Here is a 22,643-nt window from a genome sequence, read left to right on the forward strand (position 1 = left end):
TTCTTTTCCTCCTTGGTCCATTTCTACGTTCCTCTTTCACTTGGTCCGCGGCAAAGTCTCCAAAAATAAGTCCATATGCTCACCACCTGCACAATTAAGCACTGATTACATACTCCAATGGGCAGTGCTTTAAATGGGCCACTGCGGTCAAGTTCTGAGTACCTGCACTTATTTAGCTTGAGAGGGAGAGTACCGGCAGAGATGAAACAAGGAGCAACCTACTAATCGAAAGCAAGAAGTGAAAGACAATATGAGAGCAGGGAAGAAGAACGAAATGAAAGACTTAAAAGGAGAATGACAGGGAAAAAGAAGAGAGTTAAAGAAAGAGAGGGAAAGCGTGACCAAATTGAAAGAGGGGAGGAAGAACTAAACAAGAGAAGAAGTGAGAGCAAAAGGCAAGAGAGTGATCTAGACCAGAAGAGGAGACGAGTTAAGAAGAACTGAAGGGAGAAAGCAGGAAGAAAAGAGTAAGAGGAAGTAAAGAGTAGGGAATGAGGCGGATCTGGGAGGGAGGAGGGGAGAAAGGTGGGAAGTGGAGTAATGAGTTGAAGAAAGGGCCGGATACGAGAGGGAGTCAGATAGGCCGCGAGGCCCGCGGCGAGCAGGCAGCTATCCGCTTAAGCATGCTCCCGCCCCGAGCCCCGGGCTCTAATCCGCCCCGCGCGCTCTAATCCGCCTCCTCCCAGTTGATAAAACACAACTAAAATTGTTTCCCTATCAGAAGTACCTGTTTCCTTCTGTACCGCTCCTGTGTCTGTCTGAGCACCAAGACAAACAGTGATCTGTAATAAACGGGTCAGTGACTCAGGAGGGCTCGCGGGGTAATTGTGTGTGTGTGCTGGATGAAGGTTTGACTGCTATTTAAAGAGTGTAGTTAAGTAGGAATGAAATTAATTATGTAGCACTGGAAACAGCTGCTCGCGGGGGGCGGATCGGAGCAAAAGGAAAGAACGAGGGAATGAGAGCGCGAGCGAGAGAGGAAAAGGAGGCGAGGTGAGGGAGGGGGGAGAGGGTGTCAAGGAGTGAGAGGGTAGGAACGGGCGGTGGAGGGGGGCTGGGTGAGTAAAGAAAATCAAGAAGTAGATCCCGAGAAAGGGAAATACGCATGGGGCAGAAAAGAAAGAGTGAGTGAGAAAGAGGGACAGATAAGAAAAGAGAAAGTGCCGAGTGGTGCAGGAAGGAAACCAAAGAGGGGCAGTAAAGACAAGGTGATGGATGAATAGTGGGAAGGAAGGAATGAATTTGAGAAAGAACCGGAGGAGCGAACGAGATGGGGAAGCCAGAGAAAAGAGGCCGGTGGGTGACAGAGAAAGGGGGGCATGATAGGACAAGTTTGTGGAGTGCTTTACTGCAAAACCTTAAGTTTAGCAATGTCTCTCTTTAAATAGACACATCAATAACACCAATGCTAATCAAAATTCAGATGTATTGCAAGAAAAAATATAATGTAATCCGTGTAAAAAAAAAAAGTACAGTAACGTTTTAATAAAGTTGCTTTAGGCCCTTTTCTAAAATTCAAAGACAGCTCGTTTAAGCACATGGCCTTCAACTTACTGATGCTGCACCTCTTTATGAAACCATACATGGGCATGGAGCTGCTGCAGGTTTTTTGTGTTTTCATGTTCAAATGTAATTATCAAACCTCTTGCCATTAGTGAGACCAGACGAGCTGCAGGTCAGAAGCACAATTACAGATGCTCTCTTGGCCCGAATGTGGCTGAGGGACACAAACGTGGTCATGTATGGAGAAGCGCAAGTCAAATAGGAAATGTAAAGTGTTATTCAGACCAGTTCCACACACAGCACTTCCAACACATTCCAGAAAGCAGTCACAACAAAAATAATTGAGAATTGGTGGCAACTTACGGAGGGGCTGATGGAAAGAAGCATCAAAACAGGCTCTTGGAAAGGAAATTATGAGTTACGAGCTGAAAGCAGGGAAATTGTGGTCAGAATTTATAGGCCTCTGACCATATTCGATGACTCCCTCCATTCTAAGCATTGTGTAATTAGAAAACAACACTATTGTTTCGTTCCCGAGCCAGTGTTAATAGGATAAGACCGCAAGGTTAAGCGTGAAACACGAGTAAACAGGCTTGGGATTTTTAAGGCGTCAACGTGACAATTAGGGCCTGGGGTTATTTGCAATATCACAAACAGCGCCGGTCAAGTTCCAATGCAGCTTTAAAAAAATCGCTGGGCAGAAAGGTAGGAAAAGCAAGAGCTTCTGAAGGAAATAGAGATACAGGGACTAACGAGGGTAAAGAGAATGTTTCCGTGTGCCTTGTGCTCGGCTGGCGCCTCGGGCATGTTTACTGCGGGAACACATGGGAATGCAAAGCCATTAATCAAGCAGGATGGCTCTGTCTCCCTTCATGCCCAGGGAGGAGGGAGATGCGATCAGAGCATCAAAGGGCTGGGTGAGAAGGGAGGGGGGAATGCAAGGAGCAGAGAGCAGCTGTGCATGTGCACGCCATCGTGCACTCAAGCTCTAGGCCAGCAAAACCATGTGGGTAGCACTTTTGAAAACCCACTTACAAAATTTCTCAAAAAGACAGCTTTCGCTGTCTCAGCGAGACCTAAAAAACAACCAGACATTTAATAACACAGGTGAAATGTTACCAGTAGTTAGGTGCTTCTGTTCTGGGTGCCAACAACTAACAAAAGGAGGGACAAGGAAGGACTAAAAATAAAGATTAGCCACTAGAAAGGAAGGCTTTTTAAATGAGAACCCAAGTTACCAATCCTAAACCATGGATGGGATTTAAACCCACAGAAATGATTACAGTATGCCTCGAAGAGACAGCGCATGAGCTGCCTAAAAATGTGACAACCTTTTGGGTAGTGGCATAGCAAGCTAAGTGTATATGAGCGCACGTGTGTTAACATGATAACGTCGGATGCTTGTTATTTCTTCCTATTTGTTGGAATAGTAATGAGTTCCATGTAAGTCATCAGGAAGTAATTTCTTGATAGATGTGAATACTTGAACACAATCTCTTCATGTTCTGCTTATTTGCGAACTTTTTGCAACTTAATGTTAACTGTTTTATTAAAAACCTTCATGGGCATAGCCAATTACAACAAAAAGACACATATTAATCATAATTTATTTTTATTTTGCCTAATTTCCTCTCAGATAAGTCTGTGAAACGTGTTATCTGTTGTGCTTGTTAGCCTAAAACACCAATTCAGTAGTATCAACAATACTTACACCACACTAATTGATTGGTATATTCCAGAGGAATCACCTCAGTCGGAGTTAACTTATTGAGATGTGGAGCAGCATAATTAAACGCCCTGCCCCACTAAAAACCATATACTAATCAATGTGCTAATATGTTAATCTACATGTTAACATGGGGCAACATAATGGTATAATTAGGCCGCTCTCATATAATCAAAGCATAATCAATGAATTACTTATGAGATAGCTGAAACCAGGGTGGAAATTTCTAACTAGGGGTGGGTGGTAAACTCAGCTCCACTAGTGGAGTTTGTGGAGTTTTGCCACTCAGCTTGGAGCACAAAGATCGGCAAAAACTACCATTAGGCAAGACTAGGCGGCCGCCTAGTGCGGCAAAAGGGGGAGGGCGGCAAAAACACGAGTTTGGGAATCCCCTTGAACGGCCTTCGACCCGAAAGCGCATTGAGTAGCGCCTTATACAATTCTATGTGACGTAACATTAAGTTCCGCACCACGGGTGGGGGGACGTGCGTGCCGATTTCCGACTCGCTCTTGACCAGATCGGAGTCAGACCTCTGTGCTCGCACGGTCGCACCCTGTGCTGACCCCAAGGTGCCTGCCCATTTCTAGGAGGATCCGTTCTTCTGAGAAGTAAAATTACCACCTTATATGAAATCAGCTCTACTCTTGTATCCTTCACGGAATGGATGGCTGGGTAAAAATTGTGCAGAGTTGTGAAATGATCAATTCAAATTTTAAATAGCTCAAAGGATATGATGCCAATTTTTCTTCGATGCTACACGCGATGCCGTTACTTATGGAAAGATAAGAAAAGTGGAGAGGCTATATATTTGTTCTCTCTCGTCACAGGATTACGATCAATTTTGGAACTTGACATAGCGGTTACGCCTTGACCTTCCTAGGTCGTTTGGATCACTTTATAGCATTAGCCCTGAGGAAGTCTGTAGCCTACACCACATAAGACGAAACACGTGTTGGCGGCTAGTACTGTTGTTGGAGAAGTTGATCTGAAATAAAAGAAGATATAAGAAGATCTTTTCAATGTTGATTCATTAAGGACTCTGAATAATTGTGGACAAAGCTCAGGATATATTCAGTTTGTCTACTCTCGTGTGTTTCTCCGGGAACGAAGTAAAAGACGTTTAAATTCGCAAGACACTAGCTGGGTGTGTAGAACTGTTCACCATCCAGTGCTTCAAATGGGCAGATACTTACAGGCACCGAGCACCCACACTTCATTAATTTGAAGGGGAGAGCACCTGCACTTCTTAGCAGTGATGCAATGCTTTTTAGCACGAGAGTACCTGCACTTCTCAGAAGCAAACCGGTATTCTGAGATACCAAGTACCTACACTTTGAGATTTCTTGGCTATGTCAAGAACTGAGCATGACGCAATGGGGCTCCGCGGGTCCCGGTAGGAGCCGCACTGGTCCCACTACGTGTCACCGATTTAATTTATCTGCTGCCTTTTGAGGGGCCGGTGGGCAGGGCAGGGGCGTGACAGCACTGGCTATTTACGATTCAGTGTCGATACCTGCTTCATCTGAAGGATCAGCAAGTAGAATAACTACACTGCTTGCGCTGAGCCGACAGGAAATCCTCGATACGTGTATTTGGCACCACAGCAACCCAGTGAAACACTACTATACCAAACTCCTCCGTGGGTGCTAGTTCCAAAGCAAGTGCTGTGGCACCTACGTATGGTAACCTTCCTGCCTTCCTGCCTCACTGCCCCAGACTCTAACAGACTCTAAACATCTACATCTCAGTTAAAACTTCTGCAGTCCGGTCGACCCTGCTCCCCTGGACGGCAGCGCCCTCTTCACTAGCACTCCCCACACCCCAACAGTAAGCACGCCTTGCTGTCCTCTCTTCCATATTATCCACAATGTATACCTGGCAGGAACGGGAAGAAAAAGTTTGTGTATGCACTCATCTCATGGGAGCCTCATGGGGAGACCATGGTATGGGGAATATGGGTGTAAATAATGTAATTTATCATCAGAGGTGCATTTGTAGCGACTACACACATTGGTGGAAATTCTGCCACAGACTTTCAGCCATTGCTAGAAATTCCGCAGGCAGGTAGGTTTGCTCATTTTAGCAGGAATCCATCCGGGTGATTTACGCCTTCCTAGGGGGCATGTCAAAATATGGCAACATTCCCTCTGCCAGCATGCAGAGTTGCAAAATCAGCAGCGGAGGGATGATACTCTGCTGCTCAAACTCTGAACCTGACCCTTGTTGTATTCGCGTCTGTAGAATAGGTCTGCAATATGAACAATCTTCAAATCCCATGCTACGGTTCAATACCTCATTCATACTAACGCCTCTGTAGAATGATGAATTTCCATCTACCTCACATTCTGCTAGGGGCAAACCCTGTACTTATCTGCTGCAATGGTGAAAAAGGTAGTGGTTAAATGTGTTTCTAATTTTGATGCTGAATTTACTTTTACCTATTTTCAATCATTACCTATTAAGATCACACATATTACCTCACCCGTGGCTTACCAGCTTGATATTAGAGATCTTCTTAAAGACTTTGCTAAAATAAAGGCAATTAAGGTACCATTGGATTAAGAGAAAGAACCCAAAACACAATTGAAGTTAGAAGAGAGAAATTTAAAAACAAAATAAAATATCATGAACAGTGCTTATTTAGTTATTTAATGTTTGATGTGTTTTATTGCTTAATGTTGAATACAAGTTATTTTACATCTAATGCATTAATTCTTCTAGCCTGAATGACAAGGGGAGAGAGTGATAGTAGTAAAAGGGAGGGGGCGGCATTTTTCAATTCTCGCCTAGGGTGGCAAAACACCTAGAAACGGCCCTGGCCACGTGGCAGAGTTTACTGACGCCCTTCCGTACCCTCAGTCACTGTTCTTACAGCTGTGGAGAAACAGTTGTCTGTATTGCTTGCTGCAACATTTAGCCTCCATGGCTTGAGTTTGAAACACCTGGGTGCGTGTAACTAATCAGGTAGTGGTGTAAAAGGGAAGTGCGTTTGGATTGAGCAACGAACTTGTTTATCGGATTGGTCTAGGGGGGTTACTATTAATCGTTCATTGGTTGTATTGCCTAAACGAATATACCGTGGAAAGAAAAGAAGATATCACATGCTGCGAATTGCATTTAATCTGTATGTCATGTTATTTTTCATGTACATTAGTTATAAACAAAGTTAGTTAAATATAACCAGAGCGTGTTATACAATAGCTAAGCTATATATGCGTCCTCATTTGATTTCTTTTGAAAATGTATTCTACAATGGAACTATGGGGAATTAAGCAGTGTTTTCTCAAGTCAGTGTAGTTGTACTGTGATAATAATACGGGATCTAATTTCTCCTTTGCATTTATAAATGTATGCATATACTACACATTTATTTATTTATTTTCACTACGTGGCATAAATGTCTACATTACAGTTCAAATATATTGTACAATTAAATGACAATACTGCATACAACAAACATAACAAGCCAGACCTGCTTGGCGTTGTCCGTGAGCTTGTCCAAATAATGATTAAGTTGACAGATAGAGGTATATTGTTGATCTTTTGTAAATTGTGGTAAATCATCAACACATTATTAAATGAAAGTGTAACTGACTTTAGCTGATAATATGGCGAACCCTGCAGAAGTTAACTAAGAATTCAGTCACTGAAGTAATATTACAATTCTTGCTTACTAGTTTGCAAGTCTTCATTATTTCTAATGCGATTGTCTTAAAGGCTTTCGTTTTTTTTCTTTCTGGAGCAGAAGCTGCCAAAACATCGCCTATGACAGACGACGAATTCTTGAAAACTTTGCAATCCAAGAGAATGAACTCTACGGTCATATTGCAGTTAGAGCCTGAACAGCCATCACTAATGAACAGTGGAGAGAACTTAATGGAGCTTTCTTCCAATTATTATCATCCTGTAGTCCAGGTTAATTTCAATGAGGAAGTAAACCTTCTTGGGGGAGTAAATGATTTGTTTCCTAAAAGTATGCCGGATTATGAGAAACCGGATATGTTTACGGCAAGGAACTTGGAAAAATATGGACTGCCCAGATCCAGTGACTCAACTGGGAAAGACCAAGCTGGTGGGCCTTTAGTCTTGTCAAAGACTTTTAACCTGCGCTGGGCTGACAAAAATGATCTGAAGAAACTGTCTTTTTTGTGGAGTTTACTGTCTTCGGATATTCAAAAGACACCCCCTATAGCAACAGAACAGAACAGCAGGAGTCTATTGCGTGAAACTTTGTCAACCCCACAAACAACAACAGAATATCTAGATAAAGTACAAAATTCCCTCCAGGCTGGACTCCAGGGTGGCGATAGAATGAGAATTGTAATGAACACAAGGTCCAAAACAATAATCTCACCCTTTGAAGGGAACATCATTGAAAAAGGCAACTGGAATGTCTGGCAAGGAACAGTAGGCGAATGTGTCAGAAAGCAGTGCCAAATTCAAAATTTGCAAAGTCAATCGGAAAAAGGGAAAAACAAAGCTACATTGAAAAGGAGGCGAAGAAATGTTCCTATTGCACTTGTTACATTGGTACTGAATACCAATGATGAATCTCCTTTTCAGAATTTAGACAATAATAACACTGAGGATAACGGTGAAGTATTTTCTTATTTATCCTTAGTGAGCAGTAGCACATTACTCCTTTTCACAATACCAGCAAGCACTCCTGGCATGAGTTCCTCACACCCTTCTGTGGTGCCCAGACTGAGCGCCAACAGCACCACCCCTAGCACCATTGCCCCTAGAGCGATCCTGTCGCAGGGAAGGACGCTGCCCCTACAGTTTTCACCACAAACCAGTTGTAAACCAAACTCTGTAACGCCACCTGGGGAACAAGTTCAGAGACCAGGGGAACAAGTTCAGAGACCAGGGGAACAAGTTCAGAGACCAGGGGAACAAGTTCAGAGACTCGGGGAACAAGTTCAGAGACTTGGGGAACAAGTTCAGAGACCTGGGGAACAAATTCAGAGACCTGGGGAACAAGTTCAGAGACCTGGGGAACAAGTTCAGAGACCAGGGGTACAAGTTCAGAAACCTGGGGAACAAGTTCAGAGACCAGGGGAACAAGTTCAGAGACCGGGGGAACAAATTCAGAGACCTCGGGAACAAGTTCAGAGACCTGGGGAACAAGTTCAGGGACCAGGGGAACAAGTTCAGAGACCTGGGGAACAAATTCAGAGACCAGGGGAACAAGTTCAGAGACCTCGGGAACAAATTCAAAAACCTGGGGAACAAGTTCAGAGACCGGGGGATCAAGTTCAGAGACCTGAGGAACACGTTCTGAGACCTGGAGAAGCCGGTGTCACTCTTATTCAATCTATTATTCTGGTCACAAACGTCAGTGCCAATCTTAATGAATCCAGTGCGGACATGCAAAACCAAAGTTTTTCTGAGACAGAGTGGAACAAGATGATATTAAATAAATTGCTGCAGAGTAACAATGAACAGTTTCTTGCAAATACTAAAGTTATAGAAAATACAAGACCATTTGGAGCTGCAGACGATGGCATTCTATCAGGTTTAAATATTGCGAACAGAACAGGTCGCAAACTTAGGCCAGATATCAATGTAACAGAAACAAGCGTGGAAAGGGACAGTTCCTTGTTTGAAATGCAGCTGAACGCACAGCTAGAATCTCTCATTCCGAATAAAGAAGTGCGGGCCTTAATTTGCCATGTCATTCGAATCCTTAAAATGGAGTGTTCAAAGCCAAATTTGAGAGCGGCTTGTGAAAATCTAGTTTCTAAAACTGGCTTATTGATGAAGTTATTCAGTGAAAGAGAAACTGGAGCATGGGACTCGTCATGGAGAATGTACATTAATGAAAGCTCTGCAGACACCAGAAAGGTAATTCTAGATTTAAATACTTTAATAAGGTAAGACCAAATAATAAACGCATGCTGACTTTTTGATAGTTTCTCATAAAATGCCATGCTCACATTTGTTATACATGCTGGGATTTCAGTCGAACTATCTTTCTATAATTAAAATAGCAATGCAGAATTAATGTTCATCTTTTCTTGAAAAGAATTACTGCTCTGGGAATGAGCTACTGTTCACTTAAGGCAACCATCAACACCCTGAAAACCCTGCACCACCTCAGTCCCTGAGCTGTAATTTCTGCTCAGCCTCAATATGAGTGCTCCAGATGGTATGCAGATGGGCATGCATTATTTATCACACCAGACAAAATCCAACACGCTATTATGTTCATAGTTTAGCAGGCAAAATAAATAGCCCCTCTTCTGAGTTCCCCCCAATAACAGAGATGATGGTGCTTACACTCCCAAATAATTACTGGATATGATAAGCTCTCCATCACTTCTAATTCTGGTTCGTGCTCAAACAGATTTCCTCATGGATCAGAAAACACCAGCCACTTTTAACGGTGACCTAAGTTTACTTTTTCAGGCACACATGATAGGCATTCCTACGTTGTTCAGCAGGGATTCGGGAGTGGGGAAAATACACGGTGCATGCAGAAAAGATAATGTTTTCATTTAACACAAACATTTGTGTAGTGGCCGGCTCTGCCTCGCGCTCTAACAAAAGGAGTACTTCGATGAAAGAAAGCGCGTTAAGATCAGAGAATTTACTGTGGGAGACAGGATCAGAATAAAGAAACCAGGTTTTGTAAGGAAAGGAGAAGCCAAGTATGGGGAGATTGTGGTTGTAGATAAAGTGTGTGGTAATGCTGTTCGAGTCAATGGTAAAGACTGGTGGAATAGTAACAAGGTGGCGAAAGTCAAAAATCCCCAACTGTCATAACTGTCAAATGCCGCGTCATCGCGAACAGCGCGAGACACAGAATGTACGCCTCGCGCTCTAACAGCGCGAGGCAGAGCCGGCCACTACAATTTGTTCTATTCCTGTAATTCTTCAAAAGTGCGACATCATATACTATAGCTTTATAGTCTGCCATAGTGGGCAATACCGGCTATTAAAGTCCTGCTCTGGCGTTAAAGGCCCGAGCCAAAGGCAAGTGCCTTTATCAAGGGAAAGGGACTTTAATGCCAGTATAGCCCAGCTATAGAGGGCCAACAGACTATTAGAACATTTTCCAGCTAGAGGGCAGAATGTTCTAAAAATAAAACAAAGGACTTACGGAGCCCGAGGGGATTGAAATCCCCTTGGCTCCATGAGGCCTTTGTTCAGCTGTGAACGACAACATTGGAATGTTGCAGTTCCTGGCTTCTACTGGTCATTAGAAGCCCAGAGCACTCAATTTTTTCAATGGAGCTCCCAACATTCCAATGTTATAAAAAGTCGTAGTGACCAGCACTTTCACTTATCTTACAGACAAGCTCACCTTCTCTGGTGGTTCTCAGCACACTCGCAGCCAGGCCTCCATCAAACTGCACATTAGAAAGTGTTAAAAAAAATTGAAATCACAGCAACTTGTGTTTTCCGTCTATGTATCCAGAATCTGAAGCAACAATCATCAGTACCGCTACTGTAGGAAAGAGGTAAAGACTCACCTCTTGAATGAACACTATATCACAATGCATTAGCCGCACACAACTTACATACGTCCCCTATCAATTGTAGACTTTATGCTTGTCTGGGACCCTGTACAACACTCCTCTGCTTTTGTCTAGGTTCACGCGATAGAAATACCATGCACCTACAAACATGACCTTTGGGTCTGACCCTGAGAAAAATTGAATATTGAGTTTAAGATACATTATATTGCTCAGATTCAGTCTCACTGGTGTTTCTTACTTCCAGTTGGTGAGTATGTTTTAAATATTTCCCAGTGGCAGTCTTAACTTCCCTTTTAGCAGTGATCATTCATACCTTAGCAGTAGATTTGGCGAGAGAGATGGTGAAAATGAGAGGTGATTCTGAATTTAAAAAAATCTTGCACGCCCTGGTGCATCTGCTTGACCTGCCTCCCCATTTACATTTTTCTTAATTTGTTTGTTTTGGTGAAGGTAGTGCTTAGCAGAGGACTTGCCTCTTCAATGAATTTGCTTTTTTTTTAAGTAACCATGAATCCTTTAACAGGGATGTGGAATTAGAGAAATGTAAGTGACAAAAGTCTACAGAAACCTACTCATTTAATAAAGAAATCTCCCTCCTACTCCCTAAATAACATAGGTAAGCCGGCGTATGCACAGAGCTAGTTTGTAACTTTTTAAAATTGTTTTAGGGATGCGTTATCGCTACTTTTTAGCTTGTCTTTTAAGGTCCTCTATTATGCATTATCCTTTGTGATGGGATGGCTTTCTGCCTCCCTGATTTGCTGTCCCTGCTATCTGTGATTTAATGTTTAGTGGTTTGTTGAAAAAAAATACTTCAATGGGCATCCCAATACCGTAGTGACTGGACGAAGCCAGATCCTGGACTGGCATCGGCACCAACCCTGGTACACGGTGGCTCCCGGGGAGGGTCACTCCTTTCAGAAGATTCTATTAATTTGTTTGATATGGAAGTTGTGAGAAGTTGGCCTGGTATATGATGTTCACTAGTTAAAGTGACCACCTTGTACCATGCCAAGCAACCCTTATGGTGTGGTTGTAAGTCAACCTTTTCGGACTAGCTGCCCTAGTGGTAGCGTAGGCTAAGCAGTCTTTGAGGCTAAACTCGTGAAGCGTGTTAAGCCAGCTGTTTTACCAAATGCAACCCCCTTTTATACCAATGAAAGGACACCACACAGATATATATTCAAAATATATATGTATTTATTTCTCAAAGTAACCCCTAGTCTCTTTATGAGCACAGGAGCACAAATCGTCAAACAAGATTACAGTAGAATACACAGAAGTTGCACTTTATATGGATAAGCCCTGGTGGCCGCTCAAACCATATACTAAAATAGTGGTATAAGTACCACGAACAGAAAAGGGAAAAGGCCTAGGGCCTCTAGAATTGCTGGGCCTACAAGGAGCTAACTTCAGCTAGTGACCAGGAGGTCCACGGGTTGCGTGTGCAGAGCAAATAGTCACACGCGTGCTCCCATAGGTTTTCAATGGGTGCGTAAAAAGTACAAAGTTACTGCAAAAAGGATCTTCCGGATGGACTATGAACTCAAGATTGGAAACACAGACACTAGAGATGATTCTCTACACTTGGGCACCGGAGTGCCAGCTTTACCTCACCCACAGGAAGCGGGTGCATAGGCCTCGAAGTGCGTCGGGTTTCTTCTATCTGTTCAATGGAGCCTGTGGACAAAGATGCTGCAGGCGGTCGGTCCGGAAGGGATGCGGTGGATCCAAGAGTGGATAGGAGTTGTAGAAGACCTGTAAGCAGAAGGGACAGTGTTCACAGTCACTAGCCAGTGACCAGCGTGGCACCAGGTGGGTACCAGGCGATGTCGGGTGCAAACAGGAAGAAAGGTGTAGCTTGTCTCTGCAGCCACGTGGTCCCTGAAGGTCGACGATGCCCAGGAGTTGGTTCACGAGCTGTCCCACGCAGGCTCTCACTGTCGGCGGTGTCGGCGACTTGATCGAAGCAAACAAGCCTTGGCAAAAGCAATTGTTGTGGAAAACGAAATAAGCTGATGGTTCTGACCAGCAAGGTCAGAGGGACTCCTCCTTTGGAGAGGAGCAAGGGCCAGTCTGGAGCAACCAGACCAGCAGTGTAGTTCTTGAAGTTCGTCGCCAAGATGGCCACTAGCCAGCGGGCCAGCAACCGGTTAGGCGCGTCGAGTGGCAAAATGCAGAAGGGCCCCACGCAGATCGTGGAGATGTTGGAGGGCTCACCTTTGGTGCAGATGCTGCTCGAGGGTTGGGCTTCTCAGATCCCAAAGCACAACTTGGAGGGAGCCTCGGTTGTTGCACTTGCAGCTTGTCGTGGTCGTTTCAAGATGGCTGGCTCCACGTGTCTCGTTGCCTCCACGGGTCTCCTCTTTTCAGGGACTGTGGATCGGGCGGTGAGAGGTCTGGAGGTCCAGGTCTTGTCAGTCTCTGGGCTCGGGCTCCAGCGGGAGGCGGCGGCAAAGCAGACGTTGATTCGCTGGATGGTGCTTGCGTTAGCAAGGTGGTCACTCCCTGACCACAGGGGAGATTGGCTTCAGTCCTCTGTGCGGCAGAGCGTCGAAGTTCCCGTCTTCTTCTTAGTTTCAAGTTGATTCCAGGATGTCTGAAGTCTTAGGACACAGCTCCTACCTTTAAGCGGATTCTAGGGGCCGGACTACCTGCTAGGTCCCTCCCTAAGGGTGGGACCAGGAAGGGGGGTGGTTACACCCCCAATCCTTTGTCCAGCTCGCCCCAGGTCCAGGGCTGGTGTGCCCCAGGACCGGTTTGAACTGGCATATGCACCGAGGCTCCTTGTGAGCCTCAGGCATGTCTGGTTTCTTTCAAGCCCTACCTGACCAATACACAAAATCCTGTCTGGGGTGGTGCACGCACCTCCCCTGGCAGGAAACCCTTTGTCCACACCTCCCAAGCTGGAAGGACTCCCAGCAGCAGGAGGGCAGACTTGTGTCTGTGGTGGCAGCATCCATTTTGTGGAGCTGAGGCTATGTCTGATTTTACCCGGGTTTCAGGTACTGTACATGTCGTGTCCCTCTAGAAGGGTGGAATGCTAACCCCGTCGCCAGAATTGGCGAGGGGTTAGTATTCCAATTCGTATGACACCTTACTCGACATGTTTTGGTAAATCCAAACCAAAGATAGCATTTAACCGCGAGGTTCATAATGCACTTAAGAGTATATGGTATGACGATATCTGGAAACAGTAGAAGGAAGTTGTTCCGACCACTGCAGACAGGCTCAGCTCATGCCAGAGCACCATCTCACATGGAACCAAGCACTCTGCCTTCAGGATTGTTAAGGCCTGCCATAGGAGTGACTTATAGGTTAACATGTGTCCCATTTAAGGTTAGGCATAGGTATACTACACCTAAGTAAGAGGTGGTTACACCAACTTACCCCAGCTGAGTGATCAGCCAGTTGTGTCAAATTTGTTAGGCCAAGCCTGGGGTGGCATAATACATGCTTCAGCCCCTGGCAGGCCTTAGATACACCAATGCCCTGGGTACCTAGTGTACACTGGTACAGGGGCTCACAGGGTGATCCAACCAATTGGGTATGTACCTAGGGTACATGGAGTCCATTTTAAAGAGAGAACAGCCAGGCTGAGATCCTGAATGGCAGGATCTCAGGCCAACTAAGTCGAAAAACCAGCTAGACACTAGGCAAAAATTTGGGGGTAACCATAGTCAGATATCCACCTTCCTACACAACCCCCCCCCAAACGAAGGGAGATAAGGCTGACCTTGACCAGGTAAGCCTATATTGCCCAAGTGGCCATATAAGGAGGAACCAGCACTGGCATGGTTACCCCCTGTCTCATGGTCCACTAAGCAATCCCTCACCCTAAGGGTATCAGAGGGTCTCCACCATAGGGAATCTCTACCTTTGGTGTGTCTTGGCAAAGTAAAAGGCTGGTGTTGAGATGGAGTACTGAAGTGAGTGTCCTCAAAGTGAGGCCTCAGCTTCCTCCAATCATCCTCCACCATGGATGCCTTTCTTTCCTTAACTGAGTTGCACTGTGCTCTCAGGGTCAGCCTCTGGCTACCTAAAGCTGGAGGCTGGGTCCCTTTTGTGGGCTTACTGGAGGGACAGGTCAGGTTTGGGGCCCTAAGGTCCAATGTTTGCCTGTGCCCAACAGAATCCCTCTGGGGGAGGTCCCTAACTACCTGTAAAGGAGATCCCTCAGGAATGTTTTTACCCATCACCTGACTAGGGCTACTAGCCAGGCAATCCTCATTCTTTTGATGGGGGGGGTTCTTGTGGACAGGGGCCCTCTGGGGGTCCACTGGCCTCCCTGACCTCTGCAGCCCTGGGCTGACTGAGGCAGGGTAGAGAGAGGCAGGCTACCTGCACCAGACTGGGTCCCACCTTGGAAGGGGCCACTGGCATCAGAGGCTCTGCCAGGCCAGGCCTGGCTACCTCTGGGGCAGTTCCTTCACAAGGGGTGAGGTCAGATCCCTGAGGAGGCTGATCTTTTCCTAATGTCTGGGGAGAGGGAGACTTTTCTTCCTCCCCACTACTCTCTGTTTGTGTGAAGTGATCCATAGTTTCAGGCTTCACTACACCTATGTCAGTCTGAGTATAGGCTGAGACCATTACAGCCTTGCCAACCTTTTCAGGGGGGCACTCAGTTTGTGTTTGAGCTGTGACTGTCACAGCTCTGCCAGTCTCTACAGGGAAGTCTGTCTGTGCCTGGGCTGTGGCTACCACTGCCCTTCCAACCTTTCCAGGGAGGAAATCTACTTGGACAGGGGTTGTGAATGGCACAACCCCACTACCCTTTTGTGAAAGGCCTACCATTTTAGAATGGGTGTCTTGTTCAACTCCAGCCCAAGCTGAGAGTTCTAAGTCATTCCCCAGTAAGCAGTCTACAGGCAAGGTTGGGGACACTGCCACCCTTTTAGGGCCAGTGACCCCTCCCCAGCTGAGACATACCTCTGCCATGGGATGACTGTTCTGTTTGCCATCAATGTTGGTCACCTGGTAGGAGAAACCAGGCAAAAGCTGCTCAGAGGGAACTAGCCAATGGGCCACCATAGTGATACTAGCTCCAGTGTCTCTGTAGGCCTCAGCTTTTGTACCATTGATGTAGGGCTCCTGTCTATACCTACCCAGAATGTTGGGACAGGCAGTGAAGTTGGCAAACCCCATGCCACCATCACAGACAAGAGTAGTTGCTGTAGGGGAATTGGCTAAGCCAGGGTCCCCCTGTGTTCCCCAAGTAAACCCACCCAAATTTTTGGGGGCACTCCCACCACCTGGGGGATTACTGCTGACAGTAATAGGTGGTGTGACAGGAGTAATTGGAGGAACAGTTTTGTTTTTAGCCTTTGGGCAACTGCTGTCAGTTTTCCAACGCCCAGGAATTTTACATTCATGGCAGTAAGGCTTTTTACCTGTGGTAGAGGAGGGAGCTTGGGACCCACCACCCTGTGTGGAGTTTTGGGGCCCTGAGGAAGATTTCTCTTTTGCTTTATCCCCACCCTTCTCTTGAGGTTTGGTGGTATCCTTCTTTTGGTCACCACCCTGATTCTTAGGCCTGATCCTGGTCCTGACCCATTTATCTGCCCTCTTTCCCAATTCTTGGGGAGAGGTCAAATCTGAGTCTACCAGGTGTTGATGGAGGAGCTGGTTTTGACAGTTACTTAAAATCTGTTCTCTCATCATCAAATTGTACAATCCTGTATAATCAGATACCTTACTTCCCAGCAACCAACCCTCCAAAGCCTTAGTGGCACATTCAACATATTCAGACCAGTCCTGAGTCTGTGTCTTTTGGGTGTCTCTGAACATTAACCTGTACTGTTCAGTGGTTAAGCCTAACCCATCAACCAGGACACTCTTCAGGGCTCTGTAGTTTCTGACATCCTCCTCTCTAACAGTGAGGAGTCTATCTCTGCCTCTACCTTCAAAGGAGAGCCATAATATTGCTGCCCACTGGTCCTCAGGAACCTGCTGTACTTTGCAGGCTCTATCAAGAGCAGTCATCCATTTGTGGATGTCATCCCCACTTTTGTAGGGGGTACAACCTTGGACAGGTTCCTATTATCAAAGACCCTATCTTTGTCCTTAGGGACAATGCTGCCACCAGTGGGTATAGACCCACTCTCTTTAGGTCGCCTAGCCTTACTCAGTTTCTCTTCCATCAGAGCTACTTCTAGCTCCTGTTTCCTGATTCTCAGCTGAGCTTCCTGCATTCTGGCCTCATGTTCCCTCCTCTGAGGGGTGGTCATCCTTCTCCTGGAGTGACCTTGAGAGCCTCTAGAGGCATGAGAAGCATTAGATTCACCTGAGTGATTCCTTTGCCTCCCAGACCCCTGGTTAAGTCCACTGGGGAGATCCAATGGGATGATCCCATTGTCAGTCCCCAATAGCCTTAGTTTAGCTGGGCCAAGTATAACACTTGGCACTGGGCTAGTTCTCCCTTCATCCCCACTACCTTCTGTATCAGTACCCTTCTCACTTTCATCCTCTGTAGTATGAATCTCATCTAAGGGGTGACTATTGGAAAGGGGTACCTCAGCAGCATTTTCAGAAGGGGGGCCTCCTGTTCCAGTCCCTAAGGGGCCTAACTGGGAGGCTTTCCTGAGAGCTTTCTGATCTTCATCAGCCTGTAAAAGCTCTCTGAGTTCAGCAGAAGTAGGATTCTTGGGCTGTTTAAGGCCCCTGATATTTGCCAACTGCCTGAGCTCATTTTGATTTAGGGTAGCAAAGATGGATGGTGCCCTCTGGGGGTCACTCTCAACAGAGATGGGTACCTTGGTCCCCTCTGCCCCAGCCATTGCTCTTAAGTGTGGGTGGATGTGTTGCAATCTACCTACACTTGGGTTTACCTACTAAACCTATCTAGTAGTTGTAGTCAGGGTGTGCTACTCCCTTTGCTCTACAACAACTAAGTTCAGTAGAACTTAAGTATATCTAATCTTGTTTTATATGTACCTATAGGTACCTATGTGATCTTTCAATTGGTAACCAAGAGATTACAATGGTAAAACACAGCAAGCTCAAATCCAACCGCTGCTCACCAATGTGAGAAGTTGGCCTGGTATATGATGTTCACTAGTTAAAGTGACCACCTTGTACCATGCCAAGCAACCCTTATGGTGTGGTTGTAAGTCAACCTTTTCGGACTAGCTGCCCTAGTGGTAGCGTAGGCTAAGCAGTCTTTGAGGCTAAACTCGTGAAGCGTGTTAAGCCAGCTGTTTTACCAAATGCAACCCCCTTTTCTACCAATGAAAGGACACCACACAGATATATATTCAAAATATATATGTACTTATTTCTCAAAGTAACCCCTAGTCTCTTTATGAGCACAGGAGCACAAATCGTCAAACAAGATTACAGTAGAATACACAGAAGTTTCACTTTATATGGATAGGCCCTGGTGGCCGCTCAAACCATATACTAAAATAGTGGTATAAGTACCACGAACAGAAAAGGGAAAAGGCCTAGGGCCTCTAGAATCGCTGGGCCTACAAGGAGCTAACTTCAGCTAGTGACCAAGAGGTCCACGGGTTGTGTGTGCAGAGCAAATAGTCACACGCGTGCTCCCATAGGTTTTCAATGGGTGCGTAAAAAGTACAAAGTTACTGCAAAAAGGATCTTCCGGATGGACTATGAACTCAAGATTGGAAACACAGACACTAGAGATGATTCTCTACACTTGGGCACCGGAGTGCCAGCTTTACCTCACCCACAGGAAGCGGGTGCATAGGCCTCGAAGTGCGTCGGGTTTCTTCTATCTGTTCAATGGAGCCTGTGGACAAAGATGCTGCAGGCGGTCGGTCCGGAAGGGATGCGGTGGATCCAAGAGTGGATCGGAGTTTTAGAAGACCTGTAAGCAGAGGGGACAGTGTTCACAGTCACTAGCCAGTGACCAGCGTGGCACCAGGTGGGTACCAGGCGATGTCGGGTGCAAACAGGAAGAAAGGTGTAGCTTGTCTCTGCAGCCACGTGGTCCCTGAAGGTCGACGACGTCCAGGAGTCGGTTCACGAGCTGTCCCACGCAGGCTCTCGCTGTCGGCGGTGTCGGCGACTTGATCGAAGCAAACAAGCCTTGGCAAAAGCAATTGTTGTGAAAAACGAAATAAGCTGATGGTTCTGACCAGCAAGGTCAGAGGGACTGCTCCTTTGGAGGGGAGCAAGGGCCAGTCTGGAGCAACCAGACCAGCGGTGTAGTTCTTGAAGTTCGTCGCCAAGATGGCCACTAGCCAGCGGGCCAGCAACCGGTTAGGCGCGTCGAGTGGCAAAATGCAGAAGGGCCCCACGCAGATCGTGGAGATGCTGGAGGGCTCACCTTTGGTGCAGATGCAGCTCGAGGGTTGGGCTTCTCAGATCCCAAAGCACAACTTGGAGGGAGCCTCGGTTGTTGCACTTGCAGCTTGTCGTGGTCGTTTCAAGATGGCTGGCTCCACGTGTCTCGTTGCCTCCACGGGTCTCCTCTTTTCAGGGACTGTGGATCGGGCGGTGAGAGGTCTGGAGGTCCAGGTCATGTCAGTCTCTGGGCTCGGGCTCCGGCGGGAGGCGGCAGCAAAGCAGACGTTGATTCGCTGGATGGTGCTTGCGTTAGCAAGGTGGTCACTCCCTGACCACAGGGGAGATTGGCTTCAGTCCTCTGTGCGGCAGAGCGTCGAAGTTCCCGTCTTCTTCTTAGTTTCAAGTTGATTCCAGGATGTCTGAAGTCTTAGGACACAGCTCCTACCTTTAAGCGGATTCTAGGGGCCGGACTACCTGCTAGGTCCCTCCCTAAGGGTGGGACCAGGAAGGGGGGTGGTTACACCCCCAATCCTTTGTCCAGCTCGCCCCAGGTCCAGGGCTGGTGTGCCCCAGGACCGGTTTGAACTGGCATATGCACCGAGGCTCCTTGTGAGCCTCAGGCATGTCTGGTTTCTTTCAAGCCCTACCTGACCAATACACAAAATCCTGTCTGGGGTGGTGCACGCACCTCCCCTGGCAGGAAACCCTTTGTCCACACCTCCCAAGCTGGAAGGACTCCCAGCAGCAGGAGGGCAGACTTGTGTCTGTGGTGGCAGCATCCATTTTGTGGAGCTGAGGCTATGTCTGATTTTACCCGGGTTTCAGGTACTGTACATGTCGTGTCCCTCTAGAAGGGTGGAATGCTAACCCCGTCGCCAGAATTGGCGAGGGGTTAGTATTCCAATTCGTATGACACCTTACTCGACATGTTTTGATAAAGCCAAACCAAAGATAGCATTTAACCGCGAGGTTCATAATGCACTTAAGAGTATATGGTATGACGATATCTGGAAACAGTAGAAGGAAGTTGTTCCGACCACTGCAGACAGGCTCAGCTCATGCCAGAGCACCATCTCACATGGAACCAAGCACTCTGCCTTCAGGATTGTTAAGGCCTGCCATAGGAGTGACTTATAGGTTAACATGTGTCCCATTTAAGGTTAGGCATAGGTATACTACACCTAAGTAAGAGGTGGTTACACCAACTTACCCCAGCTGAGTGATCAGCCAGTTGTGTCAAATTTGTTAGGCCAAGCCTGGGGTGGCATAATACATGCTTCAGCCACTGGCAGGCCTTAAATACAGCAATGCCCTGGGTACCTAGTGTACACTGGTACAGGGGCTCACAGGGTGATCCAACCAATTGGGTATGTACCTAGGGTACATGGAGTCCATTTTAAAGAGAGAACAGCCAGGCTGAGATCCTGAATGGCAGGATCTCAGGCCAACTAAGTCGAAAAACCAGCTAGACACTAGGCAAAAATTTGGGGGTAACCATAGTCAGATATCCACCTTCCTACAGAAGTGCAATCCGAAGATGTAACCCTAGATGGTATGCAATGTGTTTAAATGTATTGATTATGAAGGGTGGATCACTGACAGATTTGAGTGTTGTTAAAATGTCATATGCCTAGTGTCGGAAAGTAGGATCTGCTTTCATAGTTACCACGACTTTTTGCTGGTGTCATTATGTTTTTCTGACCAGTCTGACTGGGAGCCTGCTAATCAAGACCCCAGTCTCTGTGTTTCCTCCCTAAATTGGACCATGTTGAGTACTTAGGTACCCCCCAGATTGGCTTATGGTTTATGCCTATCAGTTCCTAGTATATGGTACTAAGGTACCCAGGGCATAGGTACACCAGGGGTCCCCCATGGGCTGAAGCATGTATTTTGCCACCCATGGGAGACCACTCAAATTCTGCCTACAGGCTTGCCATTGCAGCCTGCGTTAGCTAGTGCTAGCACCACTTACAACAGATAAACGTTTTCTTATATCTGAGGTCACTACACTTAGAAACCTATAAATCACCTCTAAAGCAGGTTTTTCAATCCTGAAGGCAGGGTGCTTGGGTATAAGTGTGAGGGTGCCCCTGCATGAGCAGGACACCCCTACAATTCCCAGAGTCCATTCTCCAGTTGTTGTAAGTGCATCAGCCTTTATGATACATGGGGTGGGCATGCATCATTACGGGGTGGCTAACTTTAAACTGGCTATAACGAACCCTGGCATGTTTGGTATCCAACATGCTGGAATCATACCCCAACACCGTTTGGAGGTTTGATTCAATGCACTGTGGGGCTCCTCCAGGAAGCCCTCCGTGCCCCCGGTACCAGTCTTCCAGACCCGGACAGCAAGCTATAGCTGCTGCTGAGCAGAGACACGATTCTGCTCTCCTGCTGCTCAGCCAAGCTCAAGCAAGTGAAGGTAGGAAAATAGGTTTTCTGTTACACGGAGGTGTGACCACCTCCCAGAGAGGACTTAGTGTATTGGGCCAGGGTGGGGGCACTTGCCAGCACCACTAGACTGCTTTGAAGGGCACATTTGGTGCCCTCTTTGCATACTCCAGTTGGAAACAGTTCAGGGAGCTATTGGCTCCTATTCTGGCGCGAAACTGGACCAACATCATGGGAATATCCTCCCCACTGTCCAGTCCCTTCTCTGGGAGTGACCTTTGAACCGTTCCAACCCTTCTTTTAGGGTACTTAAGGGCTTACCTGTGGGTGGTTCTTTAGATTCGTCGTGGGACAAGATTCAGATCTGAAACCACTTCATCTTCAACCGTCTGGGCACTTTGGACTTCGTTGGACTTCGCTTTGGAAAGCGAGACTGCACCGGGAAGACTCATGCTGCACCTGGTCTCGTCGTTCTGCTAGTCTTCTGCGTCGTCTGTGCCTGTGCTCCATACAGGTTCTTCTCCAGTCCTGTGGGCATCCAAGAGACCCAAAGGAATCTCCCTTGGAGTAAAAGAGTCACTCCCCTGCATCTGCAGACACCGCAACTAAGCTGACCGGTCTACTGTTCCGGACGTCCTATAGATGCCAAAAGGCTCAGCAACACAGGCGGTGGTTCTACAATCCCTCGAGGCCTGCACTGTCTTCTCAGCAAGTTTGAAGTCAGTATCCATTGTCTGAACCACTGGAGCAGTACCCATGTGCACCGCGTTGACTCGTCGTTGCCAAGGCTTGTTGACTCTCTTCACCAGGCTCCAAGAAGCTCCAGCCTCTAGCATCTCTTGCTACCAAGATCTTTGTCCTTACTGCATCCCCTACACCTTGGGCCTGCAAAATTGGTGAGCTGCTCGAGGTCCTCTCACAACTCCTGTGCCGACGGCCTGTGGGTCCTCTTGAGGGTCTTCCTTGGCTCCTGTGGGCTCTCCTGCTTGCTCGGGGAACACTCTGACTTACCTGCACATGGATAGTCCCTTGGGCCATGCTGGTCCCGACACTGCACCATTTGTGTCTGCCATGTTTGGTGCTGTTGCCAAGGCTTGTTGGTGCTTCCATCAGACACTGACCCCCTGGCGCTTGACATCCGATGTCGGCTCTTCTAATTCTTCTGGGTCCAGTCTCGACTTAGGTCGTGGTTCGCATTCCACTTTCTTAGTATATGGTTTGGTATCCCCCTGGACACCACTGTCTATTTGTGCTACTTACCTGTTCTATTGTTGAAATATTGTGT

The 22,643-nt window shown here is 46.8% G+C and overlaps 1 protein-coding gene across 1 annotated transcript in view; it reads left to right on the forward strand.

The window, feature by feature from the left end:
• The window catches only part of LOC146870513 (uncharacterized), a 171,953-nt gene that overhangs the window by 64,402 nt on the left and 84,908 nt on the right, over positions 1–22,643 (forward strand). The window contains exon 3 of the mRNA XM_085643161.1: positions 6,948–9,077. Within this exon, the coding sequence (XP_085499287.1) occupies positions 6,948–9,077 (2,130 nt within the window). The remainder of the gene's footprint in view (positions 1–6,947; positions 9,078–22,643) is intronic.

The sequence above is a fragment of the Triturus cristatus genome, chromosome 1_1, assembly GCF_964204655.1.
Source record: "Triturus cristatus chromosome 1_1, aTriCri1.1, whole genome shotgun sequence".
Classification (NCBI taxonomy): Eukaryota; Metazoa; Chordata; class Amphibia; order Caudata; family Salamandridae; genus Triturus; species Triturus cristatus.